At 41.2% G+C, this 17,724-nt stretch overlaps 3 protein-coding genes and 1 long non-coding RNA gene across 7 annotated transcripts in view; 1 reads left to right on the top strand and 3 right to left on the bottom strand.

Moving 5' to 3' along the window:
- Positions 1-3,083, top strand: part of LOC118496541 — a 6,874-nt gene extending 3,791 nt beyond the window's left edge. The window contains exons 2-3 of the long non-coding RNA XR_004899113.1: positions 1,430-1,438; positions 3,071-3,083. This is a non-coding gene — a long non-coding RNA (uncharacterized LOC118496541). The remainder of the gene's footprint in view (positions 1-1,429; positions 1,439-3,070) is intronic.
- Positions 1-3,267, bottom strand: part of tnni3k (TNNI3 interacting kinase) — a 24,424-nt gene extending 21,157 nt beyond the window's left edge. Inside the window, exons 1-6 of the mRNA XM_031318272.2 lie at positions 3,024-3,267; positions 2,607-2,715; positions 2,350-2,435; positions 1,990-2,087; positions 1,484-1,594; positions 1,276-1,374 (exon numbers count right to left, since the gene is read on the bottom strand). Of these exons, the coding sequence (XP_031174132.1) occupies positions 1,276-1,374; positions 1,484-1,594; positions 1,990-2,087; positions 2,350-2,435; positions 2,607-2,715; positions 3,024-3,063 (543 nt within the window). The 5' untranslated portion in view covers positions 3,064-3,267. The remainder of the gene's footprint in view (positions 1-1,275; positions 1,375-1,483; positions 1,595-1,989; positions 2,088-2,349; positions 2,436-2,606; positions 2,716-3,023) is intronic.
- Positions 1-17,724, bottom strand: part of acot11b (acyl-CoA thioesterase 11b) — a 20,353-nt gene extending 2,629 nt beyond the window's left edge. The window contains exons 1-16 of one of the 4 annotated variants that reach the window (XR_004108242.2): positions 17,534-17,724; positions 15,502-15,700; positions 15,287-15,356; positions 15,088-15,148; positions 14,900-15,001; positions 14,686-14,821; positions 14,430-14,583; positions 13,622-13,741; positions 13,322-13,460; positions 13,145-13,200; positions 12,506-12,572; positions 12,319-12,402; positions 11,750-11,883; positions 10,146-10,277; positions 9,792-9,918; positions 9,351-9,631 (exon numbers count right to left, since the gene is read on the bottom strand). Coding sequence is in view for 2 of the 4 variants with exons in the window: in XM_031318274.2 (XP_031174134.1) it covers positions 9,473-9,631; positions 9,792-9,918; positions 10,146-10,277; positions 11,750-11,883; positions 12,319-12,402; positions 12,506-12,572; positions 13,145-13,200; positions 13,322-13,460; positions 13,622-13,741; positions 14,430-14,583; positions 14,686-14,821; positions 14,900-15,001; positions 15,088-15,148; positions 15,287-15,356; positions 15,502-15,691 (1,731 nt within the window). In the remaining 2 variants the exon portion in view is untranslated. Of the gene's footprint in view, positions 1-8,703; positions 9,632-9,791; positions 9,919-10,145; positions 10,278-11,749; positions 11,884-12,318; positions 12,403-12,505; positions 12,573-13,144; positions 13,201-13,321; positions 13,461-13,621; positions 13,742-14,429; positions 14,584-14,685; positions 14,822-14,899; positions 15,002-15,087; positions 15,149-15,286; positions 15,357-15,501; positions 15,701-17,533 lie in introns of those variants that run through there. The other 3 variants (XM_031318274.2, XR_004108243.2, XM_031318275.2) reach the window with 3 other exon arrangements.
- Positions 3,447-6,140, bottom strand: fpgt (fucose-1-phosphate guanylyltransferase). Its single transcript, XM_031318273.2, has 4 exons — positions 5,940-6,140; positions 5,638-5,805; positions 5,419-5,511; positions 3,447-4,947 (listed from the first exon to the last, which is right to left on the bottom strand). Exons 1-4 carry the CDS (start codon positions 6,010-6,012, stop codon positions 3,539-3,541), a joined length of 1,743 nt encoding a protein of 580 aa, XP_031174133.1. The 5' UTR covers positions 6,013-6,140; the 3' UTR covers positions 3,447-3,538.

Raw genomic sequence — 17,724 nt, 5'->3', positions numbered from 1 at the left:
AAAAGCAAAAACCAAAACCAAAACGGTAGGAGGCAAACTTCAGTAAATATTGAGAAGTGTGAGCTGCAAGGTCTGTGTTACATTTCCATTGCAAATATCCCATTAACATTGAGTAAAAGGGCCAAAACTCGTCTACGTTGATTATAGCGCCCCCTAATGGCCGATCTTCGCCAAATTTGGTAGAGAGCCTCAGAGCGGCATGCCGAACGAGCACTACAAGTTTCGTGTTTATTGCATTTATTGTGGCAGAGATATTGCAATTGCAAATTCCCCATTTAAATGCATTGAGTTATTGGCCAAAACAAATAAACGTTGCTTATAGCGCCCCCTAAAGGCCGATCTTTGCCAAAGTTGGTACAGAGAATCGTGGTGGGATGTTGAACAAAGATCTCAAGTTATTTGCTGTCTATTTAATTTGGCCGAGATATGATATGATACGTGTGTGGTAGCTAGCTAGGAAAATTTGTTTGGTAGTCAAATGCGCAAACTTCAACGTAGCAAAATTCCTTGGGTAACCTTTTGGTCACGTCCATCTGGAGATGCTACCTACCAGGTTTCGTGCTGATCCGTCACACGGCCTAGGACGAGTTCGAAAAAGTTGGTTTTGCGCATTGCGTGATATTGCAGAAAAAAATTTAAGCGGAAATGGGCGTGGCCTATATGATGTGATTCAGCTTGATTCAAGGAACACGTGGATGTATTTTTTATGTGCGATGTATAATGTGGGAGTTAAAGGCAAAAAAACATTATAGCGCCACCTAGTGGTCCACATGTGTAATTTTTGGTAGGTGTGGTCCATGACCCATTGTCTATCTATCCTGTAAATTTAAAGTAATGAAGAAGTAAGAAATGGGCGTGGCCTATATCACGTGATTCAGTTGGATCCAGGGAACGCGTGGATGGTTTTTGAATGTCCGGTGTACGGTGTGGGAGTTATAGGGCCAAACGCATTTTTTCTGCTATAGCGCCACCTAGTGGGGGAAGTGGGTCTATTTTTGCGTCTGAGGTCCTTGCGGAGTTTTGGACCATTCCTGAATATGCCAACCCCCCACCATGTACGGGTTAGGCTGTAGACGGAGTTTTAGGCGGAGAAGAAAAATAATGTATGATTAATCAGTAGAAAAACAATAGGGTTTTATAGCCCTGCTGTACGAACGGCATAGCTTTGCTATTGCCCGTTCTTACAGACTCGGGCTTGGACCCCTAATAATACAAAATAAATGTTTCATTTCTCTTAGTTTGGAATGCAGAGGTGCTAAAATAAAAGCACTTTACCTGCTCATAGCTCTTATAACAAGCAATATGCAGAGGGGTGAAAAGCACAGCATCCTGAACATTCACATAAGCTCCATGCTGCAGGAGTATATCTGCTGCCTGGTGGGGGGAATGGCACATTATCAATTTATAGAAGCAATGAAAAAGTCCAGAGCTGTTGATAGTTTTCCTCACGGTAATCGAAGTATAAAAAAAGCCCAACTCTCACCTCATGGTGGCCGGCCAACGTGGCGACATGCAGGGCAGTGAGGGCCCCGTAGCCCACCTGCTGCACGTCCGACCCTCCGTGGAGAAGCGCAGTCAACAGCTCAGCATTATCCTGTGGTGTGGGAGATTCACAAGCCAGGATTAAAAAGTCATTCAAATCGGTGATCAATGATGATAATGCAATGATGTTTATTACCCTGAAATGGGCATAATGACTTTTACTTTTAAGTATATTTTGATGCTAATGTTTGTGTACTTAAGTAAACTTTTGATTGCAGGACTTTTACTTGTAACAGGGTATGTATAGCCTTTGGTATTGCTACTTTTACTTAAGTAAAAGAGCTGAGTACTTCTCCCACCACTGGTACTTGCACTCCACCATGTGGTAGGAAGGCTGTTCACCACATAACAACACAAGCAAGACAAAGACATAGATTGCACATAGAAACATATTGTGAAAATATTTAAATTTGGGAATTTATTGCCCTTTACATTAATTCTCTTCACCTGATAAGCAGCCAGGTGGAGCGCAGTGAATCCATTCCTGGACAGTCTGGAAGGACGCAGGCCTTTGAGCATCAGGGTGCGGATATGTGTCTTGTTCCCTGGTCACAAATGCGTGATAAAATATTTCTGTCAACAAAACTTCAGGTTCATTGTGAATGACACCACCGTTTCTTTCTTTACTTTAACTGTTTATATTCCATCTTCATGTACAATTTATTTCAAATCTACCGTTTGCTGTTATGTGACCGACAGCAGAGAGGTCATCTTCAGACAATAATGTCAGTCATATCATAGTAATCCTCCATTCCACTGCCACATTTTGTGGAGGAGATATTAATAGACTGTAGTAGTCATGCATACCTCCACATACGCAGCAGAGATGCAGCAGCGACAGCCCCTTCTCTGTTCGGTAGCTCAAGTTCACTTTCTGAAAAGCTTCATCAGAGCTGAGGGACAGAAAACCAGCATCTCCTGTTTGTGAGAAGTGACGCTCGACTGACACAGAAAAGTGAGCCGACAGAGGAGAACGCAGGCACACAAAGCACTGCTGGATCAATTAAATGCAGTTTACACAATGGCTGAATTCCAGTTTTAAAAACAGAACATGTATTTGTCACCTGAAAGCAAGTTTGAGATTCACGATCTCGCTGTCCTTGAGCTGGAGATCATCTTCCAACTTCTCAACGATCAAGGAGTACGACTCACCCACCTTCTTCTTCCACTCGTCTTCACAGCAACACCATCATAAACAAAACAATATAATAATAGAAATCCCATTGCTTATTATTGCCCATATACGGGAATACTCATATTTTAATATAGAGTCCAAATAACTGTATTTGAGCTCTACTATATTGTCAGTCACAATTTTTAAAAGGCTTGTACAACTTGTTTGTGATAGAGTGATGGCAGCCAACAGTAACTCCTACCCGTCCAGGATTTTCTTCTTTAATTCAATCCTCGTTCTCAGTCCTTGTGGATACATGTGTAATTAATAATATTCCCATGCAATCACAAACACACCAAGCCATTACCTGTGCATGTCTGAGACGGTCTTGATTTGTAATTTCCCATTGATAAGATCTCTCTTCTCTTGTACTATTGTGCTGTATAGTTTGGTAAAGCAGTAATACAATCTCTCACTCTGCCACAATCACCCTAGTCCAGATAAAGGGGGATCATGGCTGAGGGCTAAAAATAAACACCTTTGAGTGGAATGCCTAACAACTATGACAACTGATCTCCGTGTGTGTGTGTGTGTGTGTGTGTGTGTGTGTGTGTGTGTGTGTGTGTGTGTGTGTGTGTGGGGTATGGATTTATATATATATATATATATATATATATATATATATATATTTCAATATATTCCTGTCATTTTTCACAGCAGACACGTGCCCTTGTGCAGAGCAGTGCTGTGAATGAGGTAATGAATAAAATGAAACTTGTAACAACAAAAATGCAAGGATGAACTTTATGACATGTACCACAATAAATCAGATGACAAAAACCATATCAGATCTTTATACTGCTCACAAAAGCTTATAGTCCTTCAGTTGTTGGGTTTTCTCTGTGTGATGTCTTCATATAGTCCCTTCCTGAACTTCAACATCTCCTCCAGGTTTTTACACTGTAAGGCCTCTTGCATAGATATCAGCTTTGTGTCTTTGGGTAAAGTGAACGTAGAGCCACTCAGGGCGGCCTGCAGCATCTCCAGAGACAGAGAGAATGAGCTTTTCTGATCAGAGGAAACAGGAAACAAACAAGCGTTCCATAAACTACAGCTGGATGCATCACCGGAGAACCTCAGGACTTCATTTTTTAGCCCCCAGTGGGACAGACACACTGCCAGGCTGAAACCAAAAAGCTTCAGCTCTTCCATGTACGCAGGGGCCTCCACACTGCACTTCAAGTTGTCACTAATCCCAAAGACGACAGTTACAAACCTGGTTTGGTGCTTGTAATTCACACACAGAGAATGCATGAAGACTCCAGCAGGCACTGAGAGGCCTGCACTGACCCAGCAGCTGCTGACAATGGAGCCACCACCTACGGAAGCTCCTGCTCCCAGTCTGGAGTACTCCACCACTGAACCAGCTCCCACAGAGCAACTGGGATCGAGGACGCTGTACATGACGCAGCATCCCGAGGAGGAGTTGTCATTCATGTGTACGCTGAAAGCAGACGACAGGAGACCCAGCTCACTGCTCAGCGCCACATCCTCAGTAAGGTGAAAGAGGTACTCTGATGTGGTCCCAATGTGATAAAACTTGGAGTTGTTCAGGAGAATGACATTCAGCGGAGTCCCTTTTAGAAGATAAAAGATCTTTTGGCGGATTTCCACCAGACTGCTCTCCTCTTTGGTGACATTTGCAGTGTTGCTGGTGTAATCTATGGTGGCTTTAGGGCCCAGTGCCTGGAGAAAGTCCCCATATGCATCTATCTCACAGTCCAAAGGCCCCAACTCCTTTAGCAGATTAAGAAGAGACTTTGCAGTATCAAAGTCAACATAATAGGTGCTGTCTGTGTAGACAAACTCAGTGTCAGAAAGAGAAAACCAACCACCCTGCCTTTTACAAACGGCTCCACAGTCTCGCATCTTATTGATGCTCGGCTTGTGCAGGAAGCGCAGGCAGGAAATGTTCGCCAATTCAGAGTAAGTAGACTTTTCATTTGAATCCAACACAAACACTCCGTGGGTAGTCCCAATAGACAGTGGGGAGGGGTGGGCTAAAGCTGTAAAGCCAGGTTTGTCGAACCTTACATACTTATCCTCTGCAGTACTGTAGAGCTCTATGTCGTCTGCGCAGGTCACCAGTACGCCAGGCTTCATCTGGGACGGGAAATCCACATACAAGGCCAGTTTGAGCTCCAGCATCTGGTAGAGAGGGTCACCCAGCGGCACAGCGGTGAAGATCTTCCCCAGGGCGCTGGCACTGGGCAGACGCTGACTCAACCCCCCTGGAAGGATGAGAACAGAAATATTAAAGTGGGAAACATCACATAGAAGGGTTAACTAGATGCTGATGATCCCCTGCTGGAGCTGCAGGTGGAGATAGAGAATTTAAAACTTGTAGGGAGTTTGTGTGCAGTCTTTGACCTCATGTTAGACTCTGTGCTGTTGCCCTATTTCATTTTTTGATTCTTAAATGTAAAAAAAAAAAACAAAATTAGCTCACAGAAAAGTAACTGTGACTGTGGTGTTGAGATTTGGACTTTTTCACGTGTGAAGTTTAAAAGGCACCATGTTAAAGTATAGTAGTTGCTTATTCTTTTAGATGAGTAATACTGTCTGGTGTCTGACTTTGGCAAGTGGCTTTAACAGTTCATGGGCGTTAATTAATTTCAATTTGTCTCATTCTATAGAGCGCTACTTTTATAGTGTATTTATAAGTACTCATCCATCAACAAAGGGTCATTGAAATCTCAAACCTGCATGGATGAGGATGACTCTCAGCCTGCCCAGAGCCGTCCCATAGATGTCATTCAGCTGCTGCAGTGCGTACAGAGTGGAGCCCCCATTCCCTTGAAAACAAAATGTCATTCATATTTGTAGTAATAATAATAATAATGTTGTGCTTTGTTGATCCCCCTCAGCAACAAACAGAGGCCAGTAAAATGAAAGTGGAGAGTGAATGCTGACTCACTCACCTATCTTAGATCCAGGCGGGTCTGAGAAGACCTTGTAGTGAACCCCGAGCGGAAGCTCTTTTCTGTCAACTTTCTCTCTGATCTGCAGCTCATACGAGTCTCTCTGACTCACATCCACAGCTGTCACAACCACCACATCCCAAAACTCCCCAGGCTGCACCTCTTCAGCTTAAGGCAAAGAAAAAGCATGGCACTTTACACAGAGGATAAAATACAGGTATAGTATAATGACTTTAAGCTAAACACAGGAGGAGGAAACCTACTTTAACAGTCACGTGAGACAGAGAAGATATAAAACTCACCGCGCAGAGCGTTAAATCTTCTGAGTTTTTCTCTTGTTGCAGTTTGTAACTCTGTGATACTTCCCCGACTCATACTGTCGCTTCCAATTTCGATTAAACTCACTGGAGTGCCACATACGTTGTTATCAGAGTGATAATAACGGTTGTAGTTACAGTGTAGCAAACCTTTCCGTCTGCTCAGACCGTTTCTCACTTCCGGGTGCCGTCACGTGGTTAGCTGTGTTTACAACTTAGGCGGAGTGATAGAGCACGTGCTGAGGATTTAAGAAATGATGACCAATAATTCAGTCGATGTTTTAGCATTTTTTTAGGAACTTATTATTATATCAGTTTGATCAAAGTGGCCTAAAACATTTCACCAGTGCCATATTCTTCAATTAGATGTTTAGCTTATCTTTAAAACAGAATACACAAATCTATCAGATGAGTCGGTACATTTAGTAAATGAGAGTTGTAAGAATACGTCTTTATAGTGGACTTCCTTAGCCCTGTAATGTTGAATCAGTGAAGCTTTCTACTTCCAGTTCACATAAAGAAAAGAACTCCAAAAGTATTTTCCTGAAGATCGGAGTCTATTTTGAGAGTGAATACATTATTTTATTTAACTTATTTTCATTATTTGTCCTTTTAGTATTACTTATTTATTTATTACCCAGTTAAATTTCTTATTAGTATTGAATAGACCGCTAATGCAAAGATGTATTGAACTTATTTTACGGTGTTCTGCCTGTATTATTGTTGTTTTCTGTATTGTCGGAAGAAGGAAAAAACATTTGACCAAAGAAATAAGATTAGAAACCACCAACAATAATGTAAAGTTGTCATTTTTAAAATTGAATTTCCATTTTCTTTTTGTTCATACAATGGTGCAATGATATGTTCTGTGAACTTAATCATCTCAAGTGTTGACGTTGGTGTCCTCGGTGGTAGCTATGGCCTAGTGAGCTCATCTTACAGGTACTAATGTTTTTGTGGTTTTATTTATTACCATAGATGTAGACAATTGATCTTATTTATTAAAGTATCCTGATTTTAAAGAATCAGGTCTAGTCAGCAAATAGATCAAATAAATAATTATATTTTCTGAATATGGCTGATTGTCTGCTGCATACACCAACTTATCCATTGGTGACAAGTGCGATCATTAGAAGGTGCACTTTCTTATAATAAAAAAATAACTAAGTATTATTTTTAACAAAGTGTGACCGTCACTGTTCACATCTCATCACACGTCAAATGCTCTGAGAACATCCTGAGGCTTGGCTACATGGCATCAGATTGCATATTGCTACAAATCTATTCTCTTTCACACAAGCCACATTCCCTGATGCTGTGTTATAAGAAGAAGCAAGTGCCAGGGGTCCTAAATCTTCATGACAATATGTGGAAATATCCAAAAACCCTTTGACATCTCAGTGGTGCTAAAAAGGAAAGTTCAAGACACAATTACATATACTCAGAATCAGAAAAGGATTTATTGCCAAGTAACACTTACAAGGAATTTGCCTTGGTGGATGGCGCATGCATGAACATTAAACATTGATACATTGAAATAAACAAACAATGAATACAGAAACAAATATGTACATATAACTGTTTAACATGTAGGATGTGCCAAAGTTCAGGAAATGTAGAATGTGCAGAGGACAGGTATATAAGAGTATACAAGAGGTCAGACAACGTCAGCAACAAAAAGGATGTACTAAAGTTTTAGATTGGACAGGAACGTGACTAGCTAGTTTGTTTTCCAACATGCAACTCTGTAGTCAGCAGTTGGTTTTAACAAGCATGAGCAAAAATCATACATTTAAAAAAAAAAGGATGAAAAAAATCTGATGCTCTTTAGACATTATTAAACATCCATACTTACTACTTTAAGTATTTCATTTTCATATGTTGTTTTCTTTGGTTGCATAGGTTTCTGTGCACCGAGAGCCTCTCGGCGCTCTGTATTCCCAGATGACAACCAACAAGTTGCAGGTGGACCATGAGCAAAATGAGTTGGTAAGCCAGCTTATGGAGCTAAAGCGTCAAAAACAACAGGGAGAAAGCACTCTGGCAGAGGCAGACAGAGCTCAGATGCAGGCTGCTCTGAAAGTGTTAGGAGCCAGCGGGGACAGGCAGGTGCATTTCAATAACAGAGGACAAGGAGGATGGCTTGGGAGTGGGCACTGATGACAGCCCTCGGGGGAGGGGGGGGGGTAGCTTGCCTCACTGACCGAGGCCTTTAACAAAAATAGCACACATCACATCAGGCGCTGTTCAGTGACCTGCAGACGGGTGTGAACTAGCAGTGAGTGTCAAGCTGCAGGCCATCACACATCACATTCTCATCCAGAGGATGCTGTCATTAGTGACTGGCTGGTATATGAAAGTATTTCATCGTTACCTAAAAATTCAAACTTCACTCACAATCACATACAGTACATTTTTCATCACGGATGCATTTCCTTATGGTCTTCCCTGTTTTGCTGTCCGGGAAGCAGTGCGAACATAACAGGATGATCATGGAACAAACACAATACCTGGAAAGCAAGCAGAGCTGCAAACTCCTTTAAACCCCAGTCAGAAGCTTTCTGTTTCACTAAGACTCCATCGGACTCCTCTGCCGGCCTGTGCACCTATTACAACACTAAAATCACAACTTACAGTGGGATACAGCTGCCAGCTGTGTTTTGCTTTCTCTTCATGAAAATGGTTAAGGAATGGTAGGAATGCAGGGTGAGGGAAGTGAACACAGACACAACAGCTCAAATGAGCATAATCCACTTGTCTATAGTCTTTATTGTTTCAGTTCAAATCAAGACAGCTCGACATGTGAGATACTTGGCCGCTGAATATCAACATATCATACAATCAGTGCAAGAGTTGTCCTCTAAAACTATACATTGTTGTCTCAAAATAAAACATCATTACACACTATTTGTACATCCTGGCTTACTCATAGTTAAAGTCTTAATCAAATAGCTGAAAAACTTTATTTAGGAGGTAGAAACTTAAACTAAACTAAACTAAAGAGGCTGATTGAAACATCTCAGCTGAGACTAAAACACTGGCAATACCATTAAAAACATGGCTGTCTAAGGACAATAGATTACTAAGGTTGTGTTAAATACTTAAACCTATGTACCAAAATATGATTCATTGATCTATAAATTAGCATAGAGTGTTTCACAATATATTAGCTCTAATAAAACGTAAAAGGCTTAAAATCCAAGAGAAACATTGTGCAGTCTTGCTTCATACCTATTAATCTTGCTGAAAACAAGTAGCAAGTTCTTTATATTTTCATCCTTATAAAAGAGAATGAACAAAGTCATACAGTGAGAACTGAGGTTTAAATACGTGAAAGAAACTACAAATCCATTGCAAAAACGATTGTAATCTCAGGGTGGGCCACTTACATTCAACTATGGGTTCTTAGAGCACAGCACATCCACAACAGAGGTGAAATGGGATGAAGATAGTGATCTCAATCCTTCCTACTGATGCTACTGGTCCTCTTGTAGGGAGACCATGGCAGCACTGTTGTGTCACTGTGCAGAGTGTGGCAGAGCAGCCAGGCTGTCCTTGTTGGCCTCCAGGAAGTGACTACAAGCAGAAAAGGTGCTGGAAAAACTGGAGGAGAGGCCAGCAATGTCTGTGGAGATGTAGGGGAGGACACCCGGTGTGGCCTGATTGTAGTAGGTGATCTGAAACAAAACACATCAGGTCACAATGTGGTGCAGTAAACCACTGCATCTTGGACTGTAGTTACTTTAGTTTTGCAGTTTTGAATTGTTAGTTAGGATGCAATAATGTGCTCATAGCAAGCGCACGTGCTGAAATGTGTTCCCTTCTCATTCGGCCAACCTTGGTGACAGTGCTGGACTCTTCCCAGATTGTGAAGCCAGCAGAAAGCACCTCTCCCCTGGTGGAGTTCTCAGTGGGAGGGTGAGTAGGCAAAGTGACAGAACGCAGAGCGATCAGATATGGGTCCCTGAGAGGGACAAATAAGGATAGCATCATGAGACTTTATGAAAGAGCAAGCGGAAGGCAAAAATGCAATATCTGGTGGCATACAATATAATATAAGGTGGAAAAGGAAATCAGGAAACCCATGGGATAGTTAAATGAAGAAAATACAGCAGTGAAGGGACAAACAACATGTAAGATGACAGGAGCAGGGTCATTTTTAAATGTTTATTACTTGGTGTGTTACAATACCTGGCGTCACATGGCTTTCTTCTGGATGCCAGCAAGATAAAGTCCTGGCCTTTGCCACCTTTAGTGACAGACGGTGTAACCACACGATAAAGGGTGTCATCCTCGTCTGCTTGGTTGATCACCTCACACTCTCTGCAGTGGCCACAAAGTAATGAGCATGTGATAAAACGCAAATATTGGAATAAGCGTCTCATGCTGCTGTCACTAAGGCTACTTTCACACCGTGAGTCTTAATGCTTAATTTGGATTTTTTGCTCAGATCCGATTTTTTGTTTGGCTGTTCACATTACCTATATCAGATTCCAGTGTGAACTGTTTGCGGTTTCGAACTGACCCGCATGCGCAAAAGAACAATAACAATGACATCAGAGGCAGCACGCTGTTGCACTAAAGTTAGGGAGGTTATGGAGGAAGTAAGCATTTCAAAATATTTGTGTAATGGCAGCCGTAACATTAATGAGCAGGTGCTGAGGAGGAGAAGAATGAAGAGAAAGAGAGCCAAATTTGGCTATTTTGGCCTTTTGCGGGGTTATGGCTGCAAATTCACTACAGAGGTCTGTGTGGATGCAGAGACGAAGCCAGGAGTGGTGGGACTGCGTTGTGAGATGCAGTTTAACTCCCGCCGGCGCATAATTGTGACAAATGTCGATGTAGATTGACATAAAAGTCGCATCAAATCCGCCTTGGTTGTTCACACTGCGGATGCATCAAAAAAAAATCAGACCTGGGTCCGATTCAGGACCACATATGGAAGTGGTCTAAATCTGATTTGAAAAAAATCAGATCTGGGCAAGATTTGAGTGTTCACACTACTTCTGAAGAAGTCTGACCTGGTCACTTGACCCCAAAAAAAGAGATTTGGGCCACTTTTGCCTGCAGTCTGAACATAGCCTAATAAATAAGATAAATAAGTAATTCTGTAACTTCTTGAATTAATTCTGTTTGCAATATCCAGTCCACATAACTGCTGCAGCATCACAGTGTGAGTTTTCAATGGGTTGTGTGTGTGTGTGTGTGTGTGTGTGTGTGTTTTCTCCTCCTGTTGTCAACAAATCCAATGAAAAAGCCCAAAACCAACAATTAGTGTTATCCTTATTCCTCTGTGTCATAGACCTCCATTGTTGTCAACATTAAGAGCAATAAACCCCACTATTGCACTGGGTGCCATGTCCCATCATTACCATGAAAACAGGCACTGTAGTTTATTTTGAGTCTATCTCACATGCACACCGTCCTTCTGACGTTAATACTTACTAAAGAACCAAATGTGTATTAATCCGCGCTGAAAATAGTCCCTTAAAAAAACATTCTATTTCCTCCTGACTTTGAGTAAAGTTTGCTAAAAAGAAAAATACAGTGCCCTGCTCTTTTAGCAAATTACTGAACCTTTTTAAACCTTTTTAAAAAATGAAACTGTATATTTGTGACCATTTTTTTTAAGGATTTACATCTTCTGTAGAAACAAGTGGGTTTTGAGTGTTTTTTTTTGTAATTTATTGACAATAAGAATAACATAGAACAACATTAGAATTATCCTTTAAGCTTATTCTGCTGATGAATTAACTGTAAGTTGCTGTGCACCAGATAAAGCTACTCATACTAACTCATAGTGTCGGTCCCACTCCTTTCTCCTGCTCAGGTCCGAGAGTAGGTGGAACGTCTGCTCTGCCGGTACGCTGACGTGCATCTCCACCTTGAAACACAGCATGTGGTTTTCCTCCAGTGTGTACAGTCTGACCTAACAATGGAGCACATCCACAAAGAGGAGGTGGGCTGTATGTCTATAAATAGGATTTGTTCCAGTTATCATAATGTGCACACATTGAGTTTGAGTGCTGTCAAAACTGTCACATTAACTGGTGGGTGCATGAGAGATTATAAATATGGTAATTATACATATTTTGAGGGTGTACTATATTCAGGTCTTGTTCTCTAAATCTCTGAAAATGACTTTTGGAGCAGATTAAGTTTAAAGTTTCAGCTTTAGACCAAGTTGTCTAATTTAAACTGCATTATTCCACATTTTAACTAAAGCAATATGGGCCTACCTCCAGGACAGCCACTGTGACTGTGCAGCTTGTCCAAAATAATACAGATCAGAATGCGGTGGAAACACAACAGCTGTATCTATTTAACAAGCTTTATCCTGGATGACAATACAAACAATACTGACCTTGTTTTTCTCAAAAGTTAATACCCAGTTGTTCCTGGCATCCATTAGTTTCAGTGCTGATACATTATTGTAGCTCAGGTACATCTACAAAACAAAAGGACTGTCTGAACTTTTGAATACAGCGGCCGGCAATATCTTATAAGCCTCACTAAGCATGTGTGCCTCTGTTTGCCAGAAATTGCAATACCTGGTTACTTGGATCCCAGGGCACAGAGACAGGCACTTCAGTTTGCTTGCAGGAGATAATGTATTTCCTGTAAACATGTAGGGCACAATGATTTAAATTCAGGGACAAAAGGAAGACCTGAGAACCTGATCATAATATGAAGTGTTTTTGTTCTAGCAATGATCCAACACATTTGGTCATCAAATAGTGGAATAAAGATTATACTGGAGGCCTGGTATTTTACAGTTGAACAATGAACTTATTATGCTCGATAGACTCTGCACCAAAGTCTGCTCAGCTCTGATATGCTGCTCTGCCAAGTCATGTGCTGCTGCAGAGTACTGTAAACAATGGATTCTGCAGCACAGCATTGGACAAACCAAGCAATGATGACACTGGTTCTGTATTACTTCCAGTGCTTTATACTGCAACCATGCACTATGAGTGAATCATTAAAACCTGACAAAGAGCCACTTTAGGCTCAAAACATACTTTTCCTAAAGTCATACATTTTGTAAAGGGAGCAGATGACGGTGTTGTGAATCCTTTGGGAGATTGAGAATACATTTTTTTTGCATATGAAGCAACATTTACACTGACAACAATTTACACATCTGCAATAAACCTTCTGATATATCAGTGCAAAGAGGAGATACTTACCTATCAAGGCGAATCTTCTTCCTGGCAACAGCTTCTAGATATCGTCTTTTTCCATCCTGTAAAACATGGGGAAACCCTTTGCTAAAATCCTCATAAAAGGATGCTTACTTTGTGAACTTGGTACTAAAAATGATCTTTTTCTGTCTCTATACTTTGCTAGACAGTAAGAAAACTCACCACAGGCTCAGGTCGTATCCGTGGCAGCGTGCATGCCTTCCTGTCACTGTCCAGAACCTCAAAGGTCATAAAGGCACTATTTATATGGCGCAGAGGTTCTCCACCCTTGTAGGCCTCAGCACACACTCCCACCTCCATGCTAGAGCACACCATGTATGCAGGCGCGTGGGTTCAGAAAAAATGTGCATACACACAGATTTACAGTATAAACACACTTGTACATGTTTAAGTTACAGAGATACATTGCAAGCCTGTTTTAGATGAGTTGACAGTGATTTGCTTTATTTTGTGCAGACTCACCTGTGCTTGAAGGAATTGTTAACAATTGCTTTCAGTACCAGTCGGTCACCAATGTGAGACGGGCCACGGAAATGGAACATGTCTATGCTCCTCAAGGTTGGGTGAGCGTGACACAAGCGACTAGATCAAAATATGAAGAAGAAAAGAAGAAGGTGTTTGTAGTTTTTTCTTGTGTGATGCTGTTTTGAACTTTGGTCTTATTACGAATAGCCTGAGCATACTAGCATTTGTAGGAATTACTACGAATATGCTTATTTGTTTTCTTGCCGAGAGTTAGATAAGAAAATCGATACAACTCACATATCTCCCGGTTAAATATGAAGCTACAGCCAGCAGCCATTTATCTTAGCCTGGCATAAAAACTGGAAACAGAGGGAAACAGCTGGCCTGGCTCTGTCCGAAGGTAACAAAACTCACTTACCAGCATCTCTACAGCTCACTAATTACCATTTTATATCTCATTTGTTGTATCCATACAAATACTGAAGTGTAAAAAAGACTATTTGTAGTTTTATAGGTTTTTTTTGTGTGGGACTATTTCTTGGCCGGGTGCAGTGATTTCCTGGAGTCTCATAGAGAAGCCAAGACTCCAAGAAATAGTCCCACACATAATTCCCCGTAAAACCACAACTTGCATTGTCAAACAAACAAGATATAATGGATTAATTAGGGAGTTTCCAGTCTTTAAGCTAAGCTAAGCTAAGCGACTGCTAGCTATCGCTTTATATTTAACAGGCAGATATGAGAGTGATTCTGATCTTCTCACCTAACTCAGAAAGAAAGTGATTGGGCATATTTCTCAAAACACCTTGCTGCAATTGTAGCCACATTCTCCATCCAGGCCATGATCTGGCCCCCAAAGGTGCTGACTTGGTGGTTGGCATGTGGCGGTAGCACCAGCTCCACACTCTCCACTCGTGTCCGCTCAGCCGGCACAGCGTCCTGGTACTCCTGGCATTCTCCTGGTGAGTGCGCATAGACAAGGAGCTTTAATCAATCACATTGTAAATGGTGCTTGTGTGAAATCCTGCTGTGTTATAAAGTTCTTTGTCTACACCCTGTACCCAGTTGAGCTGTGCTGCTGCTCAGTAGGTCTGTAATGATCTCGGCATGGATGAGCCTCATCCTCCTCCGCTCTGCTGCCAGGCTGTACTCCATCTGCTCCATTTGTGTGTGAGGAAGCACCTGCTTTAACTGTACCTGTGTACACATAGCACACACAAACTCAGGGAATGTTGAACTTCAGTAGAATGCATATTTCGGGTTATTGTGCCTTACCTTCCCAGCTTCGGTTCGTCTTGCAACAAAGGTAGCAAAGGCATGGCAAACCTTCCACTGCCTGTCGGTGTAAAGGTCCTCACAATTCACCAATATACCCACCTGAAATGAAAAGAATCACCACATGCATTTGATTCGTCTGAAATAAAATGTTCACTATGCTGAAAGCAAAAACAATGTCCACCAACCTCCATACTGGACGTGAAGGCTCTGTTGACCTTTGCTATGATGTTGACGACTTTTCCCACCCTGGAGTAGACAGACAGAGAGGCTTATCTTTACTGTCAACACAGAGCAGTGATGATAGTATCAACACGATCAGGACGTCTCTGCTGTGAGACATAATAATCAGTTGGCGATACCCCTTGGCAGAGTAGCATACCTTACCCTATGGTGTGTTCAAAATGGATGTCGTCAACAGATGCAGTGATACAGGAACAACCTGCATGTCTCTCAGCTGGGAGAGGAGAGATTCCACAAATATGTAAGTAGCGCAACACAAAGTCACAAAGCATCAGCAAATCAGGCAAAGTGAAGGCTTATGTGCATCTATAAAGATGTACAGACATAAAAAAGGCAGAGGTTTTCTGATGTTTTCCTACCTGACAAGCAGGCTGTGGAGTCCATCCACTTCAGCAGCTGTCCGACACTCAGCTCTCCACAGTGATTGGCGTGGCATGGTAGCACAATCTGACTCATCTTCACTTCAGTGGGGTTTCTGTACACTTCATCATTCTCCTCAATGAACAGAAGGTCCTGCATGGTGTCTGCATATTTCCCCTCTGACGTCATAACTCACAACTACACGGACAGGAAAACAGGAGAAGTTGTTACAGTAAAACCAAGACACTGCCCACTTTGATTTGGACCCACATACTTAAGTTGAATATAATTATTACAAGTGATCCAAATGTAAACAAATTGGTCGCCACATCACCAACATTTAAAAAATATGATTGGAACCTGCATCTATTAATACAGCTAAATTAATGTGCTGTCCAAAAGTTGGTTATATCAGCTGTAGACTAGGGGTGGGAATCTCTTGGCACCTCACGATTTGATTTGATTCCGAGGCCAACGATTCCATTCTAAACCGATTATCGTTGCAACAATTTTTTTATGTACATTTCCATGTGTGATTTAAAAAAAATATACATATAAATCTGAGTTTGCTACTCAGAGTTTGCTAATCACTTCCTAGACAAAGCTTAGATTTTGACATATATTTGTCACACACAAGTTTTAATGAAATGTTTTGTCTACTGAGGTTTTTATTTGGTAGTCATTCCATGCTTAAGCCTTAAACATGCTCGTGAAAGTCACCTTCTCTCCCAGTAATCTTCCATGTCAGAGGCTCAGTCATGTTTAAAGGTGGAGAACTGGCTTCTTAGAACATGAAGGTGTCAGATGTAATGTGATAAAGTAGATGAACAGCCTATATGTGTTTTGCCTAATTATCTTATGTATATCTTTTTATATATATGTATATCTTATACTTTTTTATTTTTTTTTTCCTTTTGGCCATTTTTGTGTGTTTTTTTTTTCTGCACTCTTGCCTAAACTCTAAGTTGTTGTCCATTATTCCATCCTCTTTCAGTCACTCTGTTTTCTGATTTGTACTTGTCTGGAGACAGTAACTTTTAAATAAAAAGCAACACATAAAAAAAAAAACAGTATTTTTTTAATCGATTATTAATTTACCAGAATCGAGCATTGAATCGTTCTAAAGAGAATCGCGATGCATCTAAGAATCGTTTATTTTTCCCACCCATACTGTAGACCATAGGGAGTAAAACAGGGGGCTTTTCCAAACGGCAAGTTTACTTCTGATTCCTTGGCTTTAAACCTGGAACATGTCCTGATGTAGAATCACCAGTTGCAGGTTTAAAAGTGTTTCTTGGATAGTTGATGAAAATCAGATGTTTGGGATTCATTCATGGACACTTTCATCTGACATAAACTATCCATTTTGTGGTTCAGGGGTCAGCAACACAGCTGTTTACACCCAGAGGTACAACTTCCAAAAGACACACGTTTGTAGACTTTGTTCATTACTAAATGTGAAAACTGGCTCAGTTTGGACCTTTGCTGCATCATAAGACGCTTTACATAATCTGCAACTCAGTTTGACGTCTGAGGAATTGCTCAACATTTGTCCCCTAACTCAAGGATCAGGGGGGGAAAAAACTGATTTATGTAATTGCAACTATATAACATGTAATGCTTCTCAACTGTTTAAAGAATGTCATTTTACATGCAGTGTTTTTGAAAATGTAGCCTGCGACTTGTCTTTTTAGAGCATGTTTAAAACTATTTTAAGGCATGCGGCTAAATGAGGTATTCATGGAAACTATGCGTTGGGACCCTGAAGTGTTTGGCCATAACTGCCGCTCCAGGGGGGCGCAGTGGTCACCTGTCTTTCCTAAGTGTCAGGAGCTTCAGTGACCTTTACAATGACTTCAAGAGAAATTAAACATACCACAACATTCACCATTAACTTCTGTGGCACAAGAATAAGAACGCACGAGGCGGGCTATAAATATAAACCCCTGCTGTTCATTAAGCAAAACAAGTCGTAGCAGTAAACATATAGACAACAACGTCACCCTGAAATAACAATATAAAATGGCTTACCAAATGTTCAAGTCACTGCTGTGAAATGAAGATAAAGTCCTTCAAGTGCCAATAAAACGTCGGCTACAAAACATTGACACGGCTGACAGACCCGGACCTCTTCTCATTTCACCCACTCCTCAATAACTTTATAAACACACACATGCAAACACACGCTACCGCTGGAGGGAGGGAGAGAGAGGGAGAGAGAC

This window comes from Sander lucioperca, chromosome 2 (genome assembly GCF_008315115.2).
Source record: "Sander lucioperca isolate FBNREF2018 chromosome 2, SLUC_FBN_1.2, whole genome shotgun sequence".
Taxonomy (NCBI): domain Eukaryota; kingdom Metazoa; phylum Chordata; class Actinopteri; order Perciformes; family Percidae; genus Sander; species Sander lucioperca.
Note: the sequence above shows the minus strand (reverse complement) of the source record. Positions and strands in the feature narration are given on the sequence as shown.